Source organism: Eulemur rufifrons, chromosome 27 (genome assembly GCF_041146395.1).
Source record: "Eulemur rufifrons isolate Redbay chromosome 27, OSU_ERuf_1, whole genome shotgun sequence".
In the NCBI taxonomy this organism is placed as follows: domain Eukaryota; kingdom Metazoa; phylum Chordata; class Mammalia; order Primates; family Lemuridae; genus Eulemur; species Eulemur rufifrons.
The window spans coordinates 18079411-18101895 of NC_091009.1; the positions used below are offsets into that span (position 1 = coordinate 18079411).

Here is a 22485-nt window from a genome sequence, read left to right on the forward strand (position 1 = left end):
CAGTGCCTTTTCTTTTTCTATTTGTATCTTCATTATCTTACTTGATATTCAAAGCAACTACATACACTAAGTAGTTTGAGGTTCTTATTTGCATCTTACAGACTGGGAAACTAAGGTTCAGAAATTTGGTAACTGTTCCAAGCTGTACATGAACAAGAGATCAAGAATCTTAGTTCTCGGCCGGGCGCGGTGGCTCACGCCTGTAATCCTAGCACTCTGGGAGGCCGAGGTGGGCGGATCGTTTGAGCTCAGGAGTTCGAGACCAGCCTGAGCAAGAGCGAGACCCCATCTCTACTAAAAATAGAAAGAAATTATATGGACAGCTAAAAAAATATATATAGAAAAAATTAGCCGGGCATGGTGGTGCATGCCTGTAGTCCCAGCTACTCGGGAGGCTGAGACAGGAGGATCCCTTGAGCTCAGGAGTTTGAGGTTGCTGTGAGCTAGGCTGACGCCATGGCACTCACTCTAGCCTGGGCAACAGAGTGAGACTCTGTCTCAAAAAAAAAAAAAAAAAAGGAATCTTAGTTCTCCTCCAGACCTCATTTAATATTCAACACCGCCTTTCATTTTGTGATGGCAATAATGCTATGTCTCCAGTTTAGATACCCTGATTCTTTCTACTCTGCTGTCACATGACTGACAGGTCATGATGGACAAAGAAGTATAGCAATGATCACTGAGAGGTTTGGAGTTCAGATTTGCAAAAAGACTTATTTCCAATATTTTTATATTTGTAAACTAATTTATTAATCAATTTTATATTCATGAAATATATTATTAATCAATAGCTGATGAGTTCTAAGCTAATGAAGGTAACTAGATTATTTGGGCCAAGGAGATATACATGATTTTATAAAAAGTAGGATACTCTAACCGTGAAGGAGATTCCATGAGGTTGTTTACTAGAAGTCAACAATAGTTCTGGGAATGCTGATAGCCAGAAGTTAATGGAAGGAGACACCATTTGTTGATTATCTACGAAAAGCACCATGCAAGGCCCTTTGCATATGCTATTTCACTTGATTCTCACAACTGCTGTGTGAGAGAGTGATACCTTTATATCTAGATGACATAAGGACGGAGGCTCAGGGAAGCTTAGTGACTGGCCCACTTGCTAATAGCTGATAGAGGCAAGATTGGATCTTAGATCTGCACAGCTCCAAAGCCTACGTCCTTCTACTACATAACCCTGAATATTTAACCAGTGCATTTGGCAGATAAAGTTAAAGACATTTATTAATAGGTTTTGTTTTAACCCTCCCTTCCCTGCACACACAATTATTCCCACAATTTCTTGGGGAAATGATCTTTCTCCTGTTTACAGAGTCTATAAATTAAGGTGAGCTTAGCAGTGAAGAAGTTTGTTGTCTGTGTCGGATTTTGTTTGTTTGTTTGTTTTTTTAATGTTTTAATTTATTTTTCTATTCACAAATTTTATCGGCATGAGCAGTATCGCCCTCATTACTCGTTCTTACGACAGTAGCGCTACCCCAAGAAAAGGATGGTTTGGATTGCTTTTAATGGCATCAAATAACTCATGTGAAATCTTTTTGTAAATTGTGAAAGACCATATAATTGAACTTACAGTTAAAGCCATTAGGTCTAGAATCAACATCAAGGGGGAGTTTTTCTCCCTTTCTTGCAACTTTTAATTCTTTTTTGCTTCCACTTGAATTGGAAATAGTTCCCAAACTGGTTTTCCCCTCACTATTCACCAATCAGGTAGAATCAGATGCCAGATGGTATCAGTAGGTGATGATGAACTTTGAGTAAGAAGTCTTTCTTAAACTCCCGGTTCAGCCTGTCTTTTCCCTGTTCCTCCTAATAGCCATCACCCCTTTCATTCTCCTGTTTTCACTTACTCAGACCCCTTTAAGGCCCAAGCACAGCGTTCTTCATGAGTGAGAGTCTCTGGGGCTGTCCTTGTGACCTGGAGATGATAAGAAACACACAGAGCAGAGCTACAGTGTCTGTAACAACAAGCTGTCCCTGGATAACGTGGTTGGCCTCTTTGCTCTCAAACCAATCTATTAACCCAAAGAAGAATTTCTCCTTTATCAACAGCCCATTGGAAGTGACCACTATCTCGCCTTTATCATTCCACATCTCATGTGTCTATCGTGGGAAAAAAAAGTGGTCACCTCCAGTCAAGAATCGCTTACATTTCATGTATTCTGAAATATATTCAGGAAAATAAATGCATCGTCGTGGTGTTATATAAAAATTGTCATTGTTTTACATCTGGGTACTCAACAGTCGGTAACTTGGGTTCTTATGTTTTCTACATGTAGAAGTATTGTCATTCAAACTATGCTTCTCTTCCAGTTGCAGGAACTTAAAAATGTTTTATCCTATGGCTCCATAAATTTCACTGCTCCTAAAGTGTAGCTGGGAGCAAATCCTTAAATATATATATTTTCTCCAAAAGTAACCCTTATGTGACTCCTTTGGTGAAGAAAAATATCCCTCCCTCCCTAAACTTGGATTTGAAACTCAAGGTGGTGGTTACTTTTCATTAACACTTACGGAGCCTTTCTGATGAACCTGGCACCACACTCAGCAATTTCCATGTTTTCTCACTTAAGTCTCATGACAGCCCCATGAGGTAGACACTATTATTATCCTTATTTCACAGATGAGGAAGGAGAAGGTGTTGAGAAATGTGCCCCAAGTCACACGAAGAGTAGCGAGCGGGTAGCAGAGCTCGGGTTTAGTTCCAAGTCTGCCTGACTCTAAAGCTCAAATTATTAACTGCTACATGACTTTGCCTTTCAAGTGTTATCAAAATGAGCTCAAAATTAAAATTATTTAGAATCCTGGTGTTTTCTCCAGAAGTAGGTTGTATCATTGGATGTTACGACGGGGCTTGTATTCTTCCCACTTCCTGGGCTGGCGCCAGGAGCAGACATACTCTTTAGTTGCAAGAACAAGTGGCATTGGGGAGAAACCACGGAGGTGACTTTAGGTAAGGACGCTCTGCAGGCTGATGGGCACAGTGCCAATATATTATATAATATATTAGAGCTGCTTCGTTTCTAGGTGGGCTGCAGCACCCTACGTTGCTGAGTGTTTCTCCCTTATTAACAGCCCATTCAAGCTAGTGTTGAGCAGTATCTCTATTTTAATCTTTTTCATATCTCGTGCCTTTATGATTAAAAACAAGAATGATCATCTAAAGTCAAGAGTCTCTTAAGTTTAATATGTTCTGAAAAACTGGAAGGGTGAAATGCATACTTTTGGGGTCCAAAAATACCTTTGTACAGCCGAAGTGTTCCAAATGTACACATTATATAAATTCACCAATGAAGAACTGACTTTGGACACAAAATTCCTAAGCTACCTGGAGAAGAGATTCCCTTTTGTAAAGTCGTCACATTATTTTATGTTCTGCGTGTTTGGAGCTGGCCTAATAGTGAGAAGTGCCCATCACTTGATGATGTATTTAAGGTCTAGAGGCTGTACCTATGGGAAAAAGAGCCACCTCTTGTTTTGAGTAATTGGGGGCTTTAGACAAAATGTCTGTTCTCTCCCTCAAGGGAACACCATCTTTTGTCAAGTAGAACTACAACATAAAAATGAAAAGAGATAATTTTTTAATTTCTAAAAAAAAAAAAAAAAAAGTTAATTTCTGAGTCAAATATCAGTACAGAAAGAATTTTTAGTGTCATAATCTCCGAATTTACGACTTGTGGCACATCAAGTTTTGCGCCAATAAAAAGTGAACTTTAAAAAAATCCTTTCATTTGTTTAGAACAAAAGAAGTGCTAAAGTAATCACATTAGTATACTCTGGGGGTGGAGGGTGTAAGCTCTAGAGTTTGATGCCTACTTCAGATCTTGACTTAACATTTACAGATTGTGTGATCTCAGGCAATCTACTTACAATCTCTAGGCTTCAGATTCTTCATCTATAAAATAGTATTTATTTTATGGGTCTATTGTGAGGATGAAATGAGATAATCCCTATGAATTGCCCTGCACAGGGCTGGGTAAAGAAGGAGCTCATTAAACTAAAGCTCTTGAAACCTCATAAATTACTGTAAAGTTCAAATGCAGACTGCATTTCTGTCAGTTAACTTAGATTATATATACAGTGTGTGTGCGTGTATAGTCCTTGTTAAAATATTTTTCTGTAGTGCATTTGTTGACACTGTGTGGCAACATTTATCCTTTCTTAAAGTTAGGAACCTGGCCCCAGCAGGGTGACTCAGACCATTGCAGCTGCCTCCCTTGTATCCTCAGCCACCGCTTTTCTAGTCCCATTGACTGCACTCCTGGGGCAGTGACACAATTCTTATCTACCTTTGGTTAGGAGAATGACTAGGCAATCTGCTCAAATGATATATTTCTGCTGATTTCAGGTTTTGCTTTCTGCCATAAATGACAAAGAAATGCAACTGCAACTAGCAAGGAATGCTTTAGCCCTGTCCAGCGAGTTCCAAAAGGCCTCGCTCACTTATATTGACTGCTTTGCTTGCTGTCATGTTCAATGTTTCAGAGGTTTCAGTTGGAAGACAGTATAGGCTAGAAACTGGAAAGGGTACAGTACTCTAGTATATCTCTTTTGTGTATTACAGTGTGTCGTCTGTTGCTCAGCAGTAAATTTATTACACTTGTGCTGTAGCACTATTAGATAATACTAATGACAACAGTAACAGCTAACATTTATTGAGTGCTTACTGTTAATGTGTACCAGGTACTGTTATATAATACTTCACACATATTAACTCTTTTAATCCTCAGTATACTATTATTGTTCCCATTTTACAGTAGGGAAAAAGGCCCAGACGATTAAGCAACTTGTCCAAGGCCACACAGCTTCAAAACTTTTGTCAGTCTATACTCTTTTACTTCTACATTATTATTTTTATATCAATTTTTGGAGAATATTTGACATCAATTTCCTCGAGTTCTCAGTGTAGGGTTATTTAATAAGGTCTCCGACTTTGGAGGCTCATCTGGTGGGCCGCTCAGATGAAGTATGCATTAGCATGATTCTTAAGGACCCTCGGGGATCGTTAAAAGGCAAGGTTATGTTTTGAAGGGCTAAAACCATGCATTGGGCTAGAAGTTAGAACGTATCCTAATGGATTCTGTGGCTTTTCTTGGAGCGAGACATTTTTATTCATTTCCAAGCCAAAAACAGATGTGTATTTTTCAGGAATGGTTAAAGTTCAGGGGTTGGAATTCCGTCGGGGAGGGAGAATAGAGATTAGCAGGCTTCACCTTCAAATCCTTTGTGAAATGAGACCGGAGTATAAAAACAAACCAACCAACCCATAAAGAAACCTGTGAGCCTCCCCACCACCCTTCCCTGAGCTGTCCAAGGGCAAACACCCTTCTTCGAGGGTCGAGGATCCGTTCCTCAGCTTCTCCCAGTGTCTGGGGACAGTTCCCTTCTGGATAACTTTTACTTGGAACAGAGCCTGCTGTAAACAGAAGAATCTTTATTTGGAATAGACCTTCGTGTAGATAAGTCCATTGAACTAAAAGCGCCAGGTCATACAGTCAGGGACACATGGAGGCAAGTAGAATGTTCTCTCCAATGGAGAATGAGACACGTACACAGGGGGATGCCAGCCCTGGCTTCTCTGGTGGCCAAGGGACTTGTGTCTACCAGAGTAGATCAGAGTGGGAGGGGGCGGGGGTCAGGGTGGGGCACGGCCATGCTAACAGCAGTGTGACCTGTTGTCCCCTGAGGGCTGCCTGAGGGTCACTGAGGAATGAGGTCTTGACTGCAGATCCTGAAAGGGAACAGGGCCCGTACTGTGTCCTGAGGGGGCGATGGGAACGCCCAGACACCCCTTATCACAGCTGTGGGGAGGACGAGAAGACAAAATAACTTTACCATAGGCGGTAGTGGAATGAGGGTGGGGGCTGAGTGAGGAATGAGCTCACAGGTAACAAAAAGCAAAGCAGGAAGCACCCTTAAGGCCAGGGTTGGCCCACGTTAGTGCTCCCGGGCTGTACGCCGGGTTAATATGGAATCTGTACTGCAAGCTGCTTCTGGGCACGTACGCAAAGGTGTTCTTGTCCACCACGGCTAACACACCCACAGCAGTCGAAATCCTTATCACTGAGTCAACAGGAAGGACACTGGCGACCCAGGGGTTCTGGAGAAGCGGGGGTCATTGAGTGGATCCCCCCTCTGCACGCATGAGTGGTGTAGGCGAGGATTGACGTCCAGACACGCCCCCTGCCCCCCTCCCCCCGCAGCTCCCCCGTCTGCACAGTTCTGTCCCGCAAAGAGAGACATTGGCTCGTGGCCACCTGCCAAGTCAGGCCGGGGCCACGAGGAAGGGGGAAGGGGCCGCGGGAGGCAACTTCAGATGCGGCCGCCGCTGCAGCCACTCCTTTAGACTCTGGACGCGCCGAGACTCGGGGCGCTCTGCCTCCGCGTTATAAAAGCACCGGGGAAGGGCCGGCCGGCAGCCCGGGAGGCGGGTACCTGCCTCGGCGGAGTCGGGGCCACCGCGCCGCGCCCCCACCTGTTGCGGCTGCCGCGCTGCGCTCCGGGCGCGCCGGGCTGCGGAGGAGATGGGCCGCTACTCCGGCAAGACGTGCAGGCTGCTCTTCATGCTCGTGCTCACCGTCGCCTTCTTCGTGGCCGAGCTGGTGTCGGGCTACCTGGGCAACTCCATCGCGCTGCTCTCCGACTCCTTCAACATGCTGTCGGACCTGATCTCGCTGTGCGTGGGCCTGGGCTCCGGCTACATCGCCCGGCGCCACACCCGGGGCTTCCGGGCCACCTACGGCTACGCCCGCGCCGAGGTGGTGGGCGCGCTCAGCAACGCCGTCTTCCTCACCGCGCTCTGCTTCACCATCTTCGTGGAGGCCGTGCTGCGCCTGGCCCGGCCCGAGCGCATCGATGACCCCGAGCTGGTGCTCATCGTCGGCGCCCTGGGGCTGGCGGTCAACGTGGTGGGGCTGCTCATCTTCCAGGACTGCGCCGCCTGGTTCGCCTGCTGCGGCCGCTGCCAGCGTCGCCGCCTGAAGCAGCAGCAGCAGCTGGCGGAGGGCGACACTCACGGCGCTTTCGGGGGCCTCCAGGGCGCGGAGGACGGGCGGCGCGCGGCGACCCCGACAGCCCCCGGCTGGGACTCGGCCGTGACCCTCCGGGGGGCCTCGATCGAAAGGAAGCAGGAGAAGGGGGCGACCGTGTTCTCAAACGTAGCAGGTGCCTTTCGGTTGCATCCTTTGGACCACTGTATCCTCCCTCCCTTCTCCCGCCTGGTCCTTTTCTTCTCATCCCACGCCCTGCTTTTTTTTTTTTTTTTTTTTATCCCTTTCCTTTGCAGTTCCGCTTTACTTCTCTTCTGCTGACTTAGCATATCCCCCACGATTTCTTTCTTTCCTTTTTCTTCTGGATTCTCGGGTCCCCCTAGCTTCTTTTCCCCTCCCCCAGTCTCTCTGTATAGGCGTATTGATTTTCTTGGAAATCAGGCCTTATTGGGCAACGGATAGCATTCCCCAGCCCCTCCTCCCCTTCATTAGTTGCTTCATTCGTTTGCTTTTTCCCCTCCCCCTTTTGTCCCCTTGGATGTTATGGGTTTTGGGGGTGGGGGTGGCTCCCACTCGCCCCCTTTTTGTTTTAACTGGAAACGAAGTGTGAATGAAGTCCAAAGGTGGATCACAAGGCTATTTCAAGGCCAAAATGTACTGTTCTGGGCTGTGTGTGTGCAGGGGCAGGGTCTCCCATAAGCTAGTAGGAATTTAAAAATAACAAAACTTTATTTTGCGTCCATTGGTTCTTTTTGTTTGTAGAACTTATACACAACACAAGGTTTCTTCTTTGAATGCAGGTGATTCCCTGAACACCCAGAATGAGCCCGAAGAGATGATGAAAAAGGAGAAGAAGTCCGAAGCCCTGAATATCAGAGGTAGGATTGACTGTGGGACCATTTCGTGGAAATCCTTTTCGTGGCACACGTGGACTGTGCTGTTCATTTCTATTTGACTTTTAATAAGGCGACGAGGTGTTTGAAAGTAGCCCAGTTGCAGGCATAGACTATGACCCTAGTCTCTTGCTTAATCACTGCATTGATTGAGGGAGAAAAACTAGTTGCTAATGATTTATCTTTGCTCCACTTCGATCCATGCTAAAGCTACCTGCTCCTGGGCCCCACATACCAGTGTCGTGTTACTGCTCTACTTGATTTTACTCGTCTATGGATATTGCAAACATTCAGTGTATCCTATTTTAATTGATGTGATTTTGATGAAGGTGGGAAATGAATGGGTGTGGCGCTATCCAAGGTTATGCCCTGTGTGGCATTGCTGAATGACCCTATCACCGGAGTTACTTCTGCCAGAAATCTGCTTTTGTGAAGGGACTGTTGGCTAACTAAAACCTCCACTTCCCGACCCAAAGTGGGGGTTCTGGGGAGGCCTGTGGAAGGCAGCTAACTAGCATTCTTGCTCAAGGTCTGAATTGCTGAGCTAAGGTCAGCCCAGGGGGTTCTGAGATGTGTTTCTCACTAGATACCACTGTATCCAACATCTCTCCTTTCCAACTTCTTGGACACAGATCTTGCTTCAAAGTAATTCCAGAAGGGATTAATCCTCAATCTTGGCTTTGAGAATTTCAACAAGGATTAAGCTGCCCTTTACCTTCCTTTATGTGGTTTAGGGAAAGCCTGTAGTGGGGCTTAGATGGAAATGATATAAAGAAAAACTAATAATCTGGAGAGATTTCATTTTTGAGAGTCTCACTTCTGTTTTACAAAGTGATTCTCAGAATGAGCCTATAGGGAAAATTCAGAAAACAACATCATCAGTAATAATGTGTGAGCTCCTAAAATTTTCTAAATAAACTAATTTTTAAAAATTTAAACGCAACAGTGGAATTGGCTCTTCAGAAGAGCCTGGTGGTGAATCTTTTTGGAAAGAGAGAATCTATGATGAAAAATCATCATTCTTTCATTTATCCTTCCTTTTTAAGGTTCAGTTTAAAACATATACATATATTTTATGGGTTTTTAAGGTGGGGTTCACCATAATAGCACTTTACCTTTTCAAAGCATATTCTGTAATTATCTTCATTCTTAGGTTACAAAGTTGAACATGTAACCAGCCTGCTTTCAAACCCACCATTGCCTGTGTACTTTGTGCCAGGAACCATTCATGAATGAGTCAATTGGTGATCACAGCAGTGTCGTATTAGGTGGAGACAGTTGTCATTTAGGTATCAATCAAGTAGAATTGCTGACCCAGACTGCTTCCGTAAGGCTTAGCTCGGATCATTCCTGCTGCTTTTGATGAGTACCTGCGCTGTGGCTAACAGGAGCCTCCCATATTTCAGGCTACGTGTGAAGCTGTTCTCACCTTAGGCCCTGCGACCTCATCTTGGACTGGCAATCAGGGCAGGATCACAGAATGTTAGAGCTGGAAAGACCTTAGGGAAAATGGACTTCAACCCTTCACTTTACAGATGAGGAAATGGGATACAGAGGGTGTGGAGGCTTCCCCAAGTCATGCCAGCTAGCTGCAGAGGGAGGGCTCCTACATCACATTTCTGGCTCTTTCCATTATCACACGCTGCCTCTAGACTCCAGATAGGGATGGCTTACTTCTCCAGGATACACAGTCCACTGAATGGTTAGATTTCTAACATTGAAGGAATTGCCTTAGACAGCAGGGCTGCACCCCAGCCCCCTCCAGGTCTGCAGAGGAAGCACCTGATGAGGATCCCAGTAAAAAGAAATCATTTCTTGATTTTCATTACTGTTTCTCTTATTCCAATGGGAATAAAAAAAGGAGTTCTAACAAACACACTCCATCTTCTGCAAAATACAGTGAAAGCACAATCCTTTCACAATTCTTGTCAATGTGCTTTGTAGTAGTTGATTTTATTTAATAGGATCAAGCATGACACATTAAAAATCATGTAACAGAAGACATGTGTCAGAAAGACAATTGGTCCTTTTTATTTTGGTATAAACAGATAGATGAATGGCAATCCTGACATCTCTTGAAAATAAATCCCCTTTGATGAGATTTTTTTTTTCTTATAATTCTTGCTTTTTTCCCAGTAAGAAAGATCTCAGCCTTCATAACCATTTGTCCAGTGTGAATGCACCGTTTCCAGTTATTCAACAGATTCAATAGCATCAATGGCTTTTGCAAGTGCTGGGTCACATAGAATTTCAACTTATGTCAAATTGCCAATTTGTGTTATATGCCAGTTTTTTGGGGTTTTGTTTATATCTAATGACAGCAAGTGAGGACCAAGGGCAGAGATTTTCTGTCTTTGCAAAGCTACCGTGTGAGCACTGCGACTAATCAGCTGATTGAGTTGCCTGCTAAGTGGTGATCTTTGTCTCTCTGATAATGCTACCAGATTTATGTTTCTGAATCACAGATGTGATCACATCAGAGTCTGCCCAGAACCTTTACTGGGCATCTGGAATAAGGTCTAGATTTGGCTGACATTCAAGGGCTTGCTGCTCCGGTCCTAGTACACCTTTCTAGATTTTCTGCCTTTCTCTTCAACCTCTTCAACGGCTTTACCTCCTCCTCCAAGCCCTTACCGTCCGCCCCCACCCCCCAACATTTAATGCACAGCTACAGTGAGGTGAGAAGTAGAAGTCAGGCAGATCTGGTTTGAGTTCTGCTCCTGCTGTTTACTAGCTTGGTGACCTTGTGCAAAAAAAGACTGAGCTTCAGGCTCTTCGTCTATATAATGGAGATGATGGTACCAACATCACTGTGTTGTTGTGAGGATTACATGGGTGGTTGGAACAGCACAAGGACCCACTCAACAAATGATGCCCGTTGTCATCACCACCTCCTGGCTAGTTCTTACGGTTTTCAGATGTTGTTTCACGTACTCTTCAGAACTAGTCTCTGAGGGAAGTGAGGCGGACGTTATTGTTTTTTTTTTTTTGTTTGTTTGTTTGTTTTTTTTGAGACAGAGTCTCACTCCGTTGCCTGGGCTAGAGTGCCATGGCATCAGCCTAGCTCACAGCAACTTCAAACTCCTGGGCTTAAGCGATCCTACTGCCTCAGCCTCCGAGTAGCTGGGACTACAGTCATGCGCCACCGTGCCCAGCTAATTTTTCTGTATATATTTTTAGCTGTCCATATAATTTCCTTCTATTTTTAGTAGAGACGAGGTCTCGCTCTTGCTCAGGCTGGTCTCGAACTCCTGAGCTCAAACGATCCGCCCGCCTTGGCCTCCCAGAGTGCTGGGATTACAGGCGTGAGCCACTGCGCCCGGCAGATGTTATTGTTATTACCCCGTTTCACAGATGAGAATCTTACTCCTCAGAGAGACTGATGTTCATAAGGTCCAAGGCTCACAGCGACAGTGTCAGGATCTGACACCAGATTTAGTGCATCAGTCCCCTACGTTGACCGGCAGGTGTGTCCCCCATCTGAGCCTGTCGTGAGTCTGCTCTGTCTGGCACGCCTCCTGCGGCTGCCTGCTGAAGTCTGTCTCCTCTCCAGAGTCCTGCTCAAATTACCCACCTCTCAACAAGTTCTCCCTGAGATTTCTCTTCTCAGGGGAGCCTCTTCCTCCCCCAGAAGGTTACTGAGGTACTTAGCTCAGAATCCTACCAGTGGACTGTGGCTTTCTTCAACTTTGAATGCGAGGCTAGAAAACACATTGCATTATTATTAAATCTGAAGAATTTAGTGGGATCATGCTTTAAACAGTTTTTTCAAACTGAAGGTCATGACAACTTGAGTCCTAGGATCAGTTTAGTAGAGTATGATCACATTTAGAAAATTAATTAGATTATAAAATAGTAATAAATTGTATATAAGGGCAAGTTTTGCTTTCTCATGAACTATTTAATTTGTGTCTCTGTGTGTGCTAGGATGCAAAACTTAATTCTTACGATAGAATATGGGAAACACAAGTTTGAAAGCTAATCTTTTGTCTAGTTCTTAGGGGCTAATAGTAAAATTCTCAGAAGGAAAAGCTGAAATTGGAATTTAGGACTTATACAAGGCAGGATGCACACAGTAGATCTCTGGTCAGATTTTGGACAAGTTACGTAGCTACTCTGTGCCTCAGTTTCCTCATTTGTAAAATGAAGAGAGTGTCGACCTGAAATAATAAGAAGGGTCAGATTCCAATATTAAAGGATTTTATTCATGTGAAAAGCTGGAAATGGCCATTCTGGGACACACCACTCTAGAGTTGAAAGCTAAATTCCCGCTTACGAAAAAGACAAAGAAATAGAACAGGATTATATTTTCCATACAAGGCTGTTTATGAGTTACAACCAATGAATCAGTTACAGTTTGTTTTCTTTTCCCTGCAGCTTGTTTTCTTTTCTTTGTAGCTGGTTTTCATTTTCTTTCCAATTTAAAAGAGCACTGGGACAGCCCTGAAGCCTTTGTAGGAGAAAGGTAATAATAATAGGGAGGTTAATCTCTAATGAAAGTCAACAGTAAGAGGGAAAGGGTTTGCCCTGAGACCTTCACCATCCACAGCATTTTACAGAACAACGCAGGTAAGGAGACAGACTTCATTCGGACAAACAAGAGCTTACAGCTGCCTGTCATGTGACTGGGCCTCCTAGATCACATTCTTTTAAGGCTCAAAGTAATTTAGAGTTCCAACAGCTTAGATTTTGAATTACATATTTTCACAAGAGTAACCACCTTAGAGAGTCCTTAAGAGGACTTGGCATTACAATTATTATTAAATAAACTAGATATTATAAAATATCTAGTTGGCATTACAATTATTATTAAATAAAAGACAGGAGTTACTCTCTGTCATGGGAGTTATGATTTAATCAACTAGAAAACACTGTTTTAGTGAATGCCTACATTGCATGCCTCCAGTGTTATATAAACAAAGGATATTCGAGGTATGATGTGGACCCTCACATTACTTCCGGAGGAAAATGAGGCTCACACGTATGAAACAGTCAGAGAATAACGGTTGTCTCAGGCAGTGAAAATGATGTCAAGTTCCTATAGGAAATACTAAGTTTTCATATTTTTATGGTAGCCCCGTTCACTGTCCTGAAGACAGTTAAAGCTTCAATCTTCAGTTCCTTTCAGAGGAACAAGGTGTGTAGACCAACCCCTAGGAAAGTTTTGAGTTTCCCTTCTGGGGCTCAGGGGAGTAAGAAGCTCCTTTGGGGTTGTGGTGGGGGAGAAGAGGGAATAGAATTAGAAAATGGGAATGTTTAATGTATATATCAAATCAGGATCCTATTACCGTAAGTCAACACTCAGCCAGAAGGAAATACAGGGATTCTTTTTATGTCTGTATTATTTTTTGGTGGGGAGAAGTTGCCACGAATTCCATTCAGTATGTTTACAGAATCCCATTTTACCTATGATGTTACTCAGAGTTCTAGAAATGTTGCTGAGAGGAGGAATTAGCCCAGTGAAAGCACCTTCCAAAGGAGAGTGTCCAGTCTTAGCCATGAGTGAGTTGTTAGTAATTTGGATTATTATTAATTCTACTGAATGAATCTGTGGGATACATGGAGAGACAAAGCAGACTTTTCTTAACATATATATTTGCTTCTAGAGTAGTGCTTTGGAAACTTCTATGTGCAATTGATGCTCCCCCATCTTGTTAAAATGCAGATTCAGATTCTACAGATCTCAGGTGGGGTCTGAGCTTCTGCATTTCTCACACGCCTCCAGGTATGGCTGCTGCTGGTCTGCAAACTACACCTTGAATTGCAAGATTCTGATGTTGCTTTCTGTAAAAAAAAAAAAAACAAAATACTTCGTGTTTATATTTTATAATCCTTCTGATCATATTTTCACCCAATTTACTAAATTTCAAACCATTAATGTGCCTAAATTCCTAATTGTTCATGTCTAACAAACAACTGGGCACCCAAATTTTCTTTGCTGAGGATTGCATGTTTTTTATATCATAATTGGTACCCTTAGAAACCGTTCCCTTAATTAAACGTACCCACAATTTTTATTCTTATCTGTAGAATTTTGATTTTGTTTTATTGCGACAAACGGCTCTTTGTGCAGTGGGAACATTGCTAGAAGCCCCTGTTCTTGAGGCCCTCTTAAACCAAATGCTGTTTAAATGACAGCATGAGAAGTAGCTAAATGCCTGTGGAGAATGGGAAAGATGGATTCGGGTGGGCAGAGGGAATACAAAGAATAAAAAGAACCACTCTTTTGATATATCTTAGTTCCTTCTCCTCTTAAAAATGTTTAAAACAATTTAAAGCACAGACACGCGTCTGAGAGAGAAAAATCACTGGTAGGGCTCTGTCTTCTGGCTTGTGCTGTTTGCTGGGTGGTGGGTGGCGGTGATGTAGCACTATGAGCTGACACAGTCACTCTTCCTGCAGGTGCCCGCAGCTCAGACTCTTCCTTGGCTGTTCCTCTTCCCAGTTTCTCTGAGTCCTGAGATGGTGGCCTGGGGTTTTATTTTCTGAGAAGCAGTTACCATTTTTTCTTTTAATTCTGATCCTGTTCTAACCAAAAAAAAATAAAACAATAAAAAACAAAAAAACAAAAAAACTCCCAAAACCCAACCCCCAAAACAAAACAAAACAAAACAAAAAAAACCCCAAATAGCAACAGGTATTCACATACTTAGAAATCCAAGTCCTTTTTTTTTAATTTTTTCTAAGACTCTCTATTCTGCCTGAAGAAATCCAAGTCCTTGAGTGTCACATGGCTTCCAGACTTGGCTCTGTGTTGCAGCAGTCTTTCTTTCTTCCTGGCAGGTGTACTTTTGCATGTCATGGGAGATGCCCTGGGGTCCGTGGTTGTGGTCATCACGGCCATCATATTCTATGTGCTTCCTCTGGGAGCTACGGACTCCTGTAACTGGCAGTGCTACATTGACCCCAGCCTGACTATCGTCATGGTCATCATCATTCTGTCATCTGCCTTCCCGCTCATCAAGGAGACCGCTGCCATTCTGCTGCAGATGGTCCCCAAAGGAGTTAACATGGAAGAGCTGAGTAAGTAGACTGGATTCTGGTCTAGAACCACTGTCAAGTTAACGTGACTCAGGCCAGAGGGCCGGCATTATTTCACAGCGGTGTGTGATCTATGTGTTTTAAATCACCGGGTGAGAGAGACAGACTTCATGTGTTTTATAGCCTTGTAAGATGACTCTCAGCTCCAAGAACCAAAGGTCTTTTGTGACGCATGATTGTCTGACTCAAGTGCAAATTTTTGAGACTGTAATGCTTGAATAATGCCTATTCCTGGGCTGTTTACCTTCATGTCAAAGGTTTATTTTAACTCAAACAAGGCCATTTCTGCTAAGAACTTTATTTTTATTCTTATTTTGGAAACACGAATTGTTCATATTCTAGACCCTGCTTTCTAGTTAATCGATTTTATGGGCACGCAGGTCACTACGTCTGTGGTAACACTGCCCAGTGCTGCAGGCAGGGGAGGTGGTGGGAGGGGAAGGACGGAAAGTAGCGGAAAGACAGCATTGTCTTTGCCTTCCCAGGAGTTGGCTTGTTTCCCAGTTAAGGAAACAAGATAAACATACACAAAGCAATTTGTGATATATGCTGGCTATGCCTTTTAATAACATAGTGTATATTTAAAATAGATATTTTAAACAATATGTAGTAATAACAACAGCAATACTTTTTTTTTTTTTTTTTTTTTTGAGACAGAGCCTCACTCTGTCACCTGGCCTAGAGTGCCGTGGTGTCAGCCTAGCTCACGGCAACCTCAAACTCCTGGGCTCCAGTGATCCTCCTGCCTCAGCCTCCCGAGTAGCTGTGACTGCAGGCATGCACCACCACGCCCGGCTAATTTTTCTATTTTTTAGTAGAGATGGGGTCTCTCTATTGCTCAGTTGGGTCTTGAACTCTGACCTCAGGCAATCCTCCCGCCTCAGCCTCTCATAGTGCTAGGATTACAGGTGTGGTCCACCACGCCTGGCCAATAATAGCAACACTTTTATGACACTTATTACATGTTAGGTAATGTTATAAGTGCTTTACTTATATTAACTCATTTTGATCCTTAAAATAATACTACAAGTTACTATTACTGTTATTTCTAATCTACAGAGCCAGGTGCAGTGGCTCATGCCTATAACCCCAGCCAAGGCTGGAGGATGGCTTGAGTCCAGGTTTGAGATCTAATGTATAGATAAGGAAACTGAGGCAGGAGGGGCTAGGTAATTGCCTGAGGTCATGCAGGTAGTAAATGACTAAACTGGGATTCAGACTCTAGCTGGCTGCAAGGTCTTCGCTCCTAATCACTATTCAATGCCATCTCTCTAAATTAAATGCACTCATTTTAGAAAGTATGGAAAATACAAAAAGCCTAAATAAGAAAATAAAAATCAATAATTCTACCATGGAAATTACCACCATTAGTATTTTCTTCTCTGTGCACTGTATAAAAAAAGATCCTGCCGTATACACACAGTTTACCTATTCAATTTTTTACTTAAAAATACCTTATGTACATTTTCTTATATCCTTAAATGTGCAACTTAGTTTTTTTAGCAGCTGTATCATATTCCATTATAGAATTGATTTAACTATTTCTTTGTTGTTTCCATTTTTCAATGAATACAAAGAGCATTGCCCAGCCATCCTTGGACATACGTATTTGGTTATTTCTTTTCAATTAAATGTCTAGTACTACAATTTCTGGTAAAGGTTTTTGATTCATATTGCCAATTATCCCTTTTTAAAAAAGCATTCCACTTTATACTTCCACCATCCATTAGAGTGTCCATTCCCTTATATATTCAACCACCCTCAAGATGTTTGTCTTCTTAAATGTATTTTCTTGGATGACTTTGTATGGGCTAACAATGTGCGTTATGGGAATTTAGAGAGGAGAAAGAAGATTATGAGCAAATGTACCCATAGAGGTATGGCTATGTGTTATCTTCCAGTTATTCTTAGTAAATACGCAGTCGTTTTGGTGAGAGTGCTTAAAGGGGCTATATCCCTCCTGTAGTTCCGTGTTTCAATATAGCACTCACCACTCACCTTGGCTATTGTTTGCTCTTCTCTATTCTAGTGAGTAAACTCTCCGCTGTGCCGGGTATTAGCAGTGTCCATGAAGTGCACGTCTGGGAACTTATAAGTGGAAAGATCATTGCCACCCTGCACATCAAATGTCAGAAGGACAGGGGATATCAGGATGCCAGCACAAAAATCCGAGAAATCTTCCACAATGCAGGAATCCATAATGTGACCATCCAGTTTGAAAATGTGGACGTGGAGGAACCCCTGGAGCAGAAGGACTTGTTTTTGCTCTGCAGCTCACCCTGTATCTCCAAGAGCTGTGCTAAGCAGCTTTGCTGTCCCCCTGGGGCACTGCCACTGGCCCACGTCAATGGCTGTGCTGAGCACAATGGCGGTCCCCCTCTAGACACATACCGAAGTGATGGCCTCAGTAGAAGAGACACAGCAGAAGTGGCTATTGAAATGCCTTTGGACGGGTATCTGAGGGACCACGGACACGCTCTCAAAACTCAGGAGGACCAGTGTCATGTCAACAGCACGCATTTTTAATCTGGTACCCGCATAATCAGACTGTACAGACCAGGCACTTTGGAACTACCACCTTGGCTTGTGGAAGAGCTTTGTGGGTTGTAGGCTCTGACCAGACTTGCGGTGTGCACTCTCTGTGTTCAGTAGGGGTTGGCTGTTTGGGATTTTGGTTGAACGTGTCTGTTAATTTGTATGTAACTGGTAACCCCTTTCCATTGCCTTGGGTGTCTCATGCTGCTCTTGGTTACTTTTAGCTTGAACATACATTTTTCTAAAGCGAACTGCACTCGTGTAAATATCAGGGACATTGAAGGCTGGAACTCAGTGACTGACACAGTATTCAAAGAAGTTCTTGTTTTTAAACTGATTAGAACTTCTAACTGACTCTCAGGTGAGCTCGTAGCCTAAATACATTGAAAAAAACCTGAAGTACCGTAAAAGCTATATTTTTCCCATCCCCTCGAAGATTATAAAAGTGGAAGGTTAGGTATTTATCGCACTGCAGAAATACCTTTTTTCTTTGATTCATTTTTGAATAAATGTAAAATGAATACCTATTAAGGCAGAAAATGTTCTCCAAACATTAAAAGAGGTGCAGTTTAGTAAGAAGGGGGCAGGAAAGAAGTGGTATTGGACCATCTCTTCGTTTTGTGAGATGAGAGAAAACTAATGTTTACTTTCTGCTGTGTACTGAACCGTGGCTATAGGGTGTTTCAAATGTTTTAATACATAATACACTTTTTCATTCGGAAGTGAGGGACTATTTCTACTTCCTTAAGTATGACACAAGTACTTATACACCGTCTTTTAGAGTCAGTACAGCTGGGACTGTTTTCATTTAGTGCTTTGATAATGATTTACTTATTTGTCCAAATTTCCTTTGAATCTTCTTTCATATGATCACATTGATCTATGCAGCATTTACTAGAAAAAAAAAACGAGTATTACCAGGATAGGAAAATATATGACATTGAGGGTTCATTCCTTCCACATAAATAAGCTAGACTGCCTTTTCTTTAATTAGACATATTTTAAAGTATTTATTATAGTTGCTAACTAGTAACTTGAAGAAAAGTTGATGTCTGAGGGAGAAATGAGAATTTCACTGCTGTCTAATGTGTTTTGAGGAACTTAGAATTTTCTTTTATGTCTCTGATCCATATTACCAAGTTCAAATAAATTTTTCATAATCTGATTCAGACCCATAACCAAACTATATTGGCAGTGGAGAAGCATCTATCATCTATTTAACACATTGTTTAGGGTAAGCATTTAAATCATAAAAGTCTCATAGGATGAGGATATGAGAGGTACCTCGCTAGAGAGCTAGGATCTTTGATAGGTTGCAAGATTGACTTAAAATGATCATCTCTTAGGGTGTAAAGTCCTATTTAGAATCTGCATAGGATTTATCAGAAGTGCTGGGTTCATAACGGAAACAGCGTACACATTTTTTCAGCACAAATATCATTTTAAAAATTTGCCTTAAATTTGAAGGCTGAAACAAATAAGCAGCTATGATCAGTAGGATAGGAAATTCTTTTCTTCCTTGAAATTTTATCATCTGAATTTAAATTGGCCATGAATTAGGTAAATAGAAAAAATGCCTATAAATGATTTTATCTCTAGAAGTTTGTTGGGCGAGGTTATATGCACTTTATAAGCTAAAAATGGGGCAAAAAATAAGACATTTCTATTTTTAGTATTAAAAGCGTGGCATGTACTCACAGAAACCAGAGGATTCTCTAAGAATTTGGTGATACGTGGCCAAATTCTCCTACATAAGCATTGGTTCAGATGCCTTCACTGGAGCCAAAGAAGAAATTTGTCTCTTCCAAATTTGAAGGTCTAATTTGATTTCACCTAATTCTGCCTTCATTAATAGGGAAAATTGCAATTTCACAGTTTTTGTGCAACTGGGCAAAAGGAATGCATTAGTTTGCATTCATACTTAAATCTCTAAAGTATTTTTCTGGAAAGGAAAAGACACTTAATTCTAAAATATTAATAATTAACTAACCTCAGAAAAGTATCTCTATTAACACTTATGAACATACCAAATTATGGACTAGAGTCAATGTGAAATAATACCTCTTAAAACAGTTTGGCTCAGTGCATTTAATAACGTCCAAACAAGCTAAGTACAATATTTTTGTACTGGGTTAGATGGGTTGCATTTGCCACTGCTGGCACTGTGATGCCTACTGTATGGTACTTTCACGTGGGTACCTTCCTTTAGTTGCCCTCCCTTTTAATTTTCCCAAGCAGATATAAGAATTTTATTTTTCCCTTTGAATTAGCCCTGCTTGGTGGCAGTAGCATCTGATGAACAGGAGATTTAAACAGTGCTGTTTTTCTTTGAGATTAGTAAAACGGCTGCTTAGTTTGGTGCTCCTGTGTGCTTAGGTTAATTCTCAAAAATTCCCTCCTTTTTTTTTTTTTTTTTTAGAACCGAATATAATTTTTTTAAAAGTCTATGGCATTCTCTGGGTGTCAGGTTGAGGACTAGTTGTCCTGTGTGCTAGCCTGGCCTTCTATAATGCCCTTCTGTTTCTATAGAGAGTCCTTCCCACATTATTTCAGCGCCAGTTACAGGAAGTACTGTGTCTGCTTCATTTTCCAGCTTCCAAATTTGTTTTTGAAAACAGAGGTTAATTTTTTTCATGATATTTGGCCTATATGTATACCCACAGGGCTACCAGATTCCATTGTTGACAGAAGAAAATATTATCCCTCTAACTTTTTCATAAAATATCAGTAAAATAGGGAGACATTATTTGAGGAAGAATTGAAATTATTCTTCATATTTAGTTACTTTTTTTTTTTTTTTTTTTTTGCCATTGGCTGAGCAAAGCCATGGTGGTAAATCAGGAACTCCAAAGTCCAGGAGGGAGGGGTGTTTTGAATGTCAAGGAAATCACTGAGGTAGATTTTGGACTATGATAAGGCAGCTGCCCTAAGAGGTAGTAAGAGCTTTTGCGGTGCTTACACCAGGGTTTCTCAATCTTGGCATGATTGACATTTTGACCTGGATAATTCCTGATGTGTGGGGCTCTCCTGTGTACTGTAGGATGGTTAGCAGCGTCCCCAACCTCTATTCATAAATGCCAGTAGCATCCCCCCAAGTGTGACAACGAAAAATGTCTCCAGATATTGCCACATATCCCTTGGGGAAAAAATTTGCCTCAAATCTTGAACCACTGGCTAAAAGTAAGGGTAGTTTAGGGACATTGTTGATGAAGGCCTCTCTAGAGCCCAATAGTACTTTTAATAATCAATTCTGTGGAATTCATTCTTTAAAAAGACATTTTTAAAGGCTAAATCAAATTGTTCATAAAAATCACAGTTGACTTTACCTAGGAACTTTGGACATTTAAAGAAAAAAATATAATTTGAAACAAAAAGTCCTTACAAATCCTATTATGCAGATCAGTAATTGTGACAGTGAATGAAATGGAAAAAAAAAGAAAAAAAGCACTTGCTCTCACTGTTCTGTGCTGATCTCTTGCATTCATGAATATCCTCAATTTGGTGGGACCACTACTAAATGAGATGGGATAATATCAGCACAAATTGATTCTTGGGGTTAAGGTGTTTCATTCTTCATATTTAAAATTATCACGTTTAAGCTTGATGATGTTTCTTGTTATTAGTTCCCAGTAAGCAGCTCACCTTCGTGCCAATGACAAGTTCAGACATTAAAAAAAAAATGTTTCATTGTTTATGGCTAACTTTATACTTTCCCCAGTCATATCCATTTTCTCCAAGAAGGCAGAATACATTTCCTCATTTTAAAGTATTCTGCTTTCATGCTCTTGCAGTTAAAAACTGCAAAAAAAAAAAAAAAAAAAGACTAGTTTAGAAAAAATGAGGAAACATGACCTGATTTGGATTTTGAATTGAGATTAATGATCACTGACTGCATGCCTATTTTATAACTCATTCACCTGATACATGGTCACCTGTTTGTGCTTCTGTTGACACTCGACTGGCCACAGGTGGGAATGAGGTTATTAACCAGAAAACTAATTTCTCAAATGGAACTTGCATCGGACCGTAATCCTCAATGTAATCCACATGTTCTTATGAATCTAAAGCTCAGGCAATGCAGATGTGTCATTTTTCTGGTGCTTCTCTTTTGTGGTGTTTTATTCCGGGCATTTTTGTTTACATGAAACTTTCTTGAATGTTTGCTAGATGATCAGCTGTCACCTATTAATACAAAGTCAGGCCAGAGACACTGAACCTGCTCTGAATTCTACTGAGAACAAGCCAGAAACAATGATTTTCAAGGGAGAGTGACCCCTTTCTGGAGGTTTGAAGTTATGTTACAATATTGTGTGGAGTTTTGTTGCTTAAAGTTCTTCTGTCCTCATAGGCAATTTTGCAAAAGTGTCATCCTCACTTTTTGGGGGAATTGTTAAAACTCTAAAGATAGGAGTCTAAATCAATCATTACTAATTGCATGTGAATCCCCCAATAACGTATGTGCCTATGTGTACCTTTTAAAGGTGAGAGATGTTCAATGGTGCTGTGAATAAAATTTTTTTTTTATAAAATAAAAACACGACTGAGATATGTTTGTGAAAATTAAACAGATAAAGTAGCTGACCTCATTTTGTCTTTTTGTCACTTATTCTGGTAAATTTATTACTTAGTACTCCTTGGATTGGTTTTAATAATTGAGCCTAATTCTCTTTCTCCATTTAGTGGGTCTCTTCTTCACACTCCTGCTGCCCCCTGCCACCTGCAATGTGACAAGGCCCCTCTTGGCAGAAAAATATCACCCATCAATGCAGCTGCCTTACTTTTATGCCAAAAAGACCTTTTCATTTTTCTATTTTTAAATTACATTTGCCAAGTTATTTCCTTTCTCGTTTCTCTTTTTAGTTGATGTCTTCCTTTTCTACGTTAGTGTGTCACTTTGCCCCAAAGCTGGTTTCCTGTGGAGGACAGACTGTGACCTTCCATCACTACTGTCCTGATTCCAGAGCACACTCAGACACTGACAAATGCCACGTGTGCAGACAGAGCCGTGATCT

General features: G+C 41.8%; 1 protein-coding gene across 3 annotated transcripts in view; it reads left to right on the forward strand.

Moving 5' to 3' along the window:
- Positions 1 to 22021, forward strand: part of SLC30A10 (solute carrier family 30 member 10) — a 35437-nt gene extending 13416 nt beyond the window's left edge. The window contains exons 1-4 of one of the 3 annotated variants that reach the window (XM_069459666.1): positions 6476 to 7179; positions 7805 to 7882; positions 14681 to 14920; positions 16968 to 22021. In XM_069459666.1, the coding sequence (XP_069315767.1) occupies positions 6540 to 7179; positions 7805 to 7882; positions 14681 to 14920; positions 16968 to 17464 (1455 nt within the window). In that variant the 5' untranslated portion in view covers positions 6476 to 6539 and the 3' untranslated portion in view covers positions 17465 to 22021. Of the gene's footprint in view, positions 1 to 6475; positions 7180 to 7766; positions 7883 to 14680; positions 14921 to 16967 lie in introns of those variants that run through there. The other 2 variants (XM_069459668.1, XM_069459667.1) reach the window with 2 other exon arrangements.
- Positions 22022 to 22485: the final 464 nt, after the last annotated feature.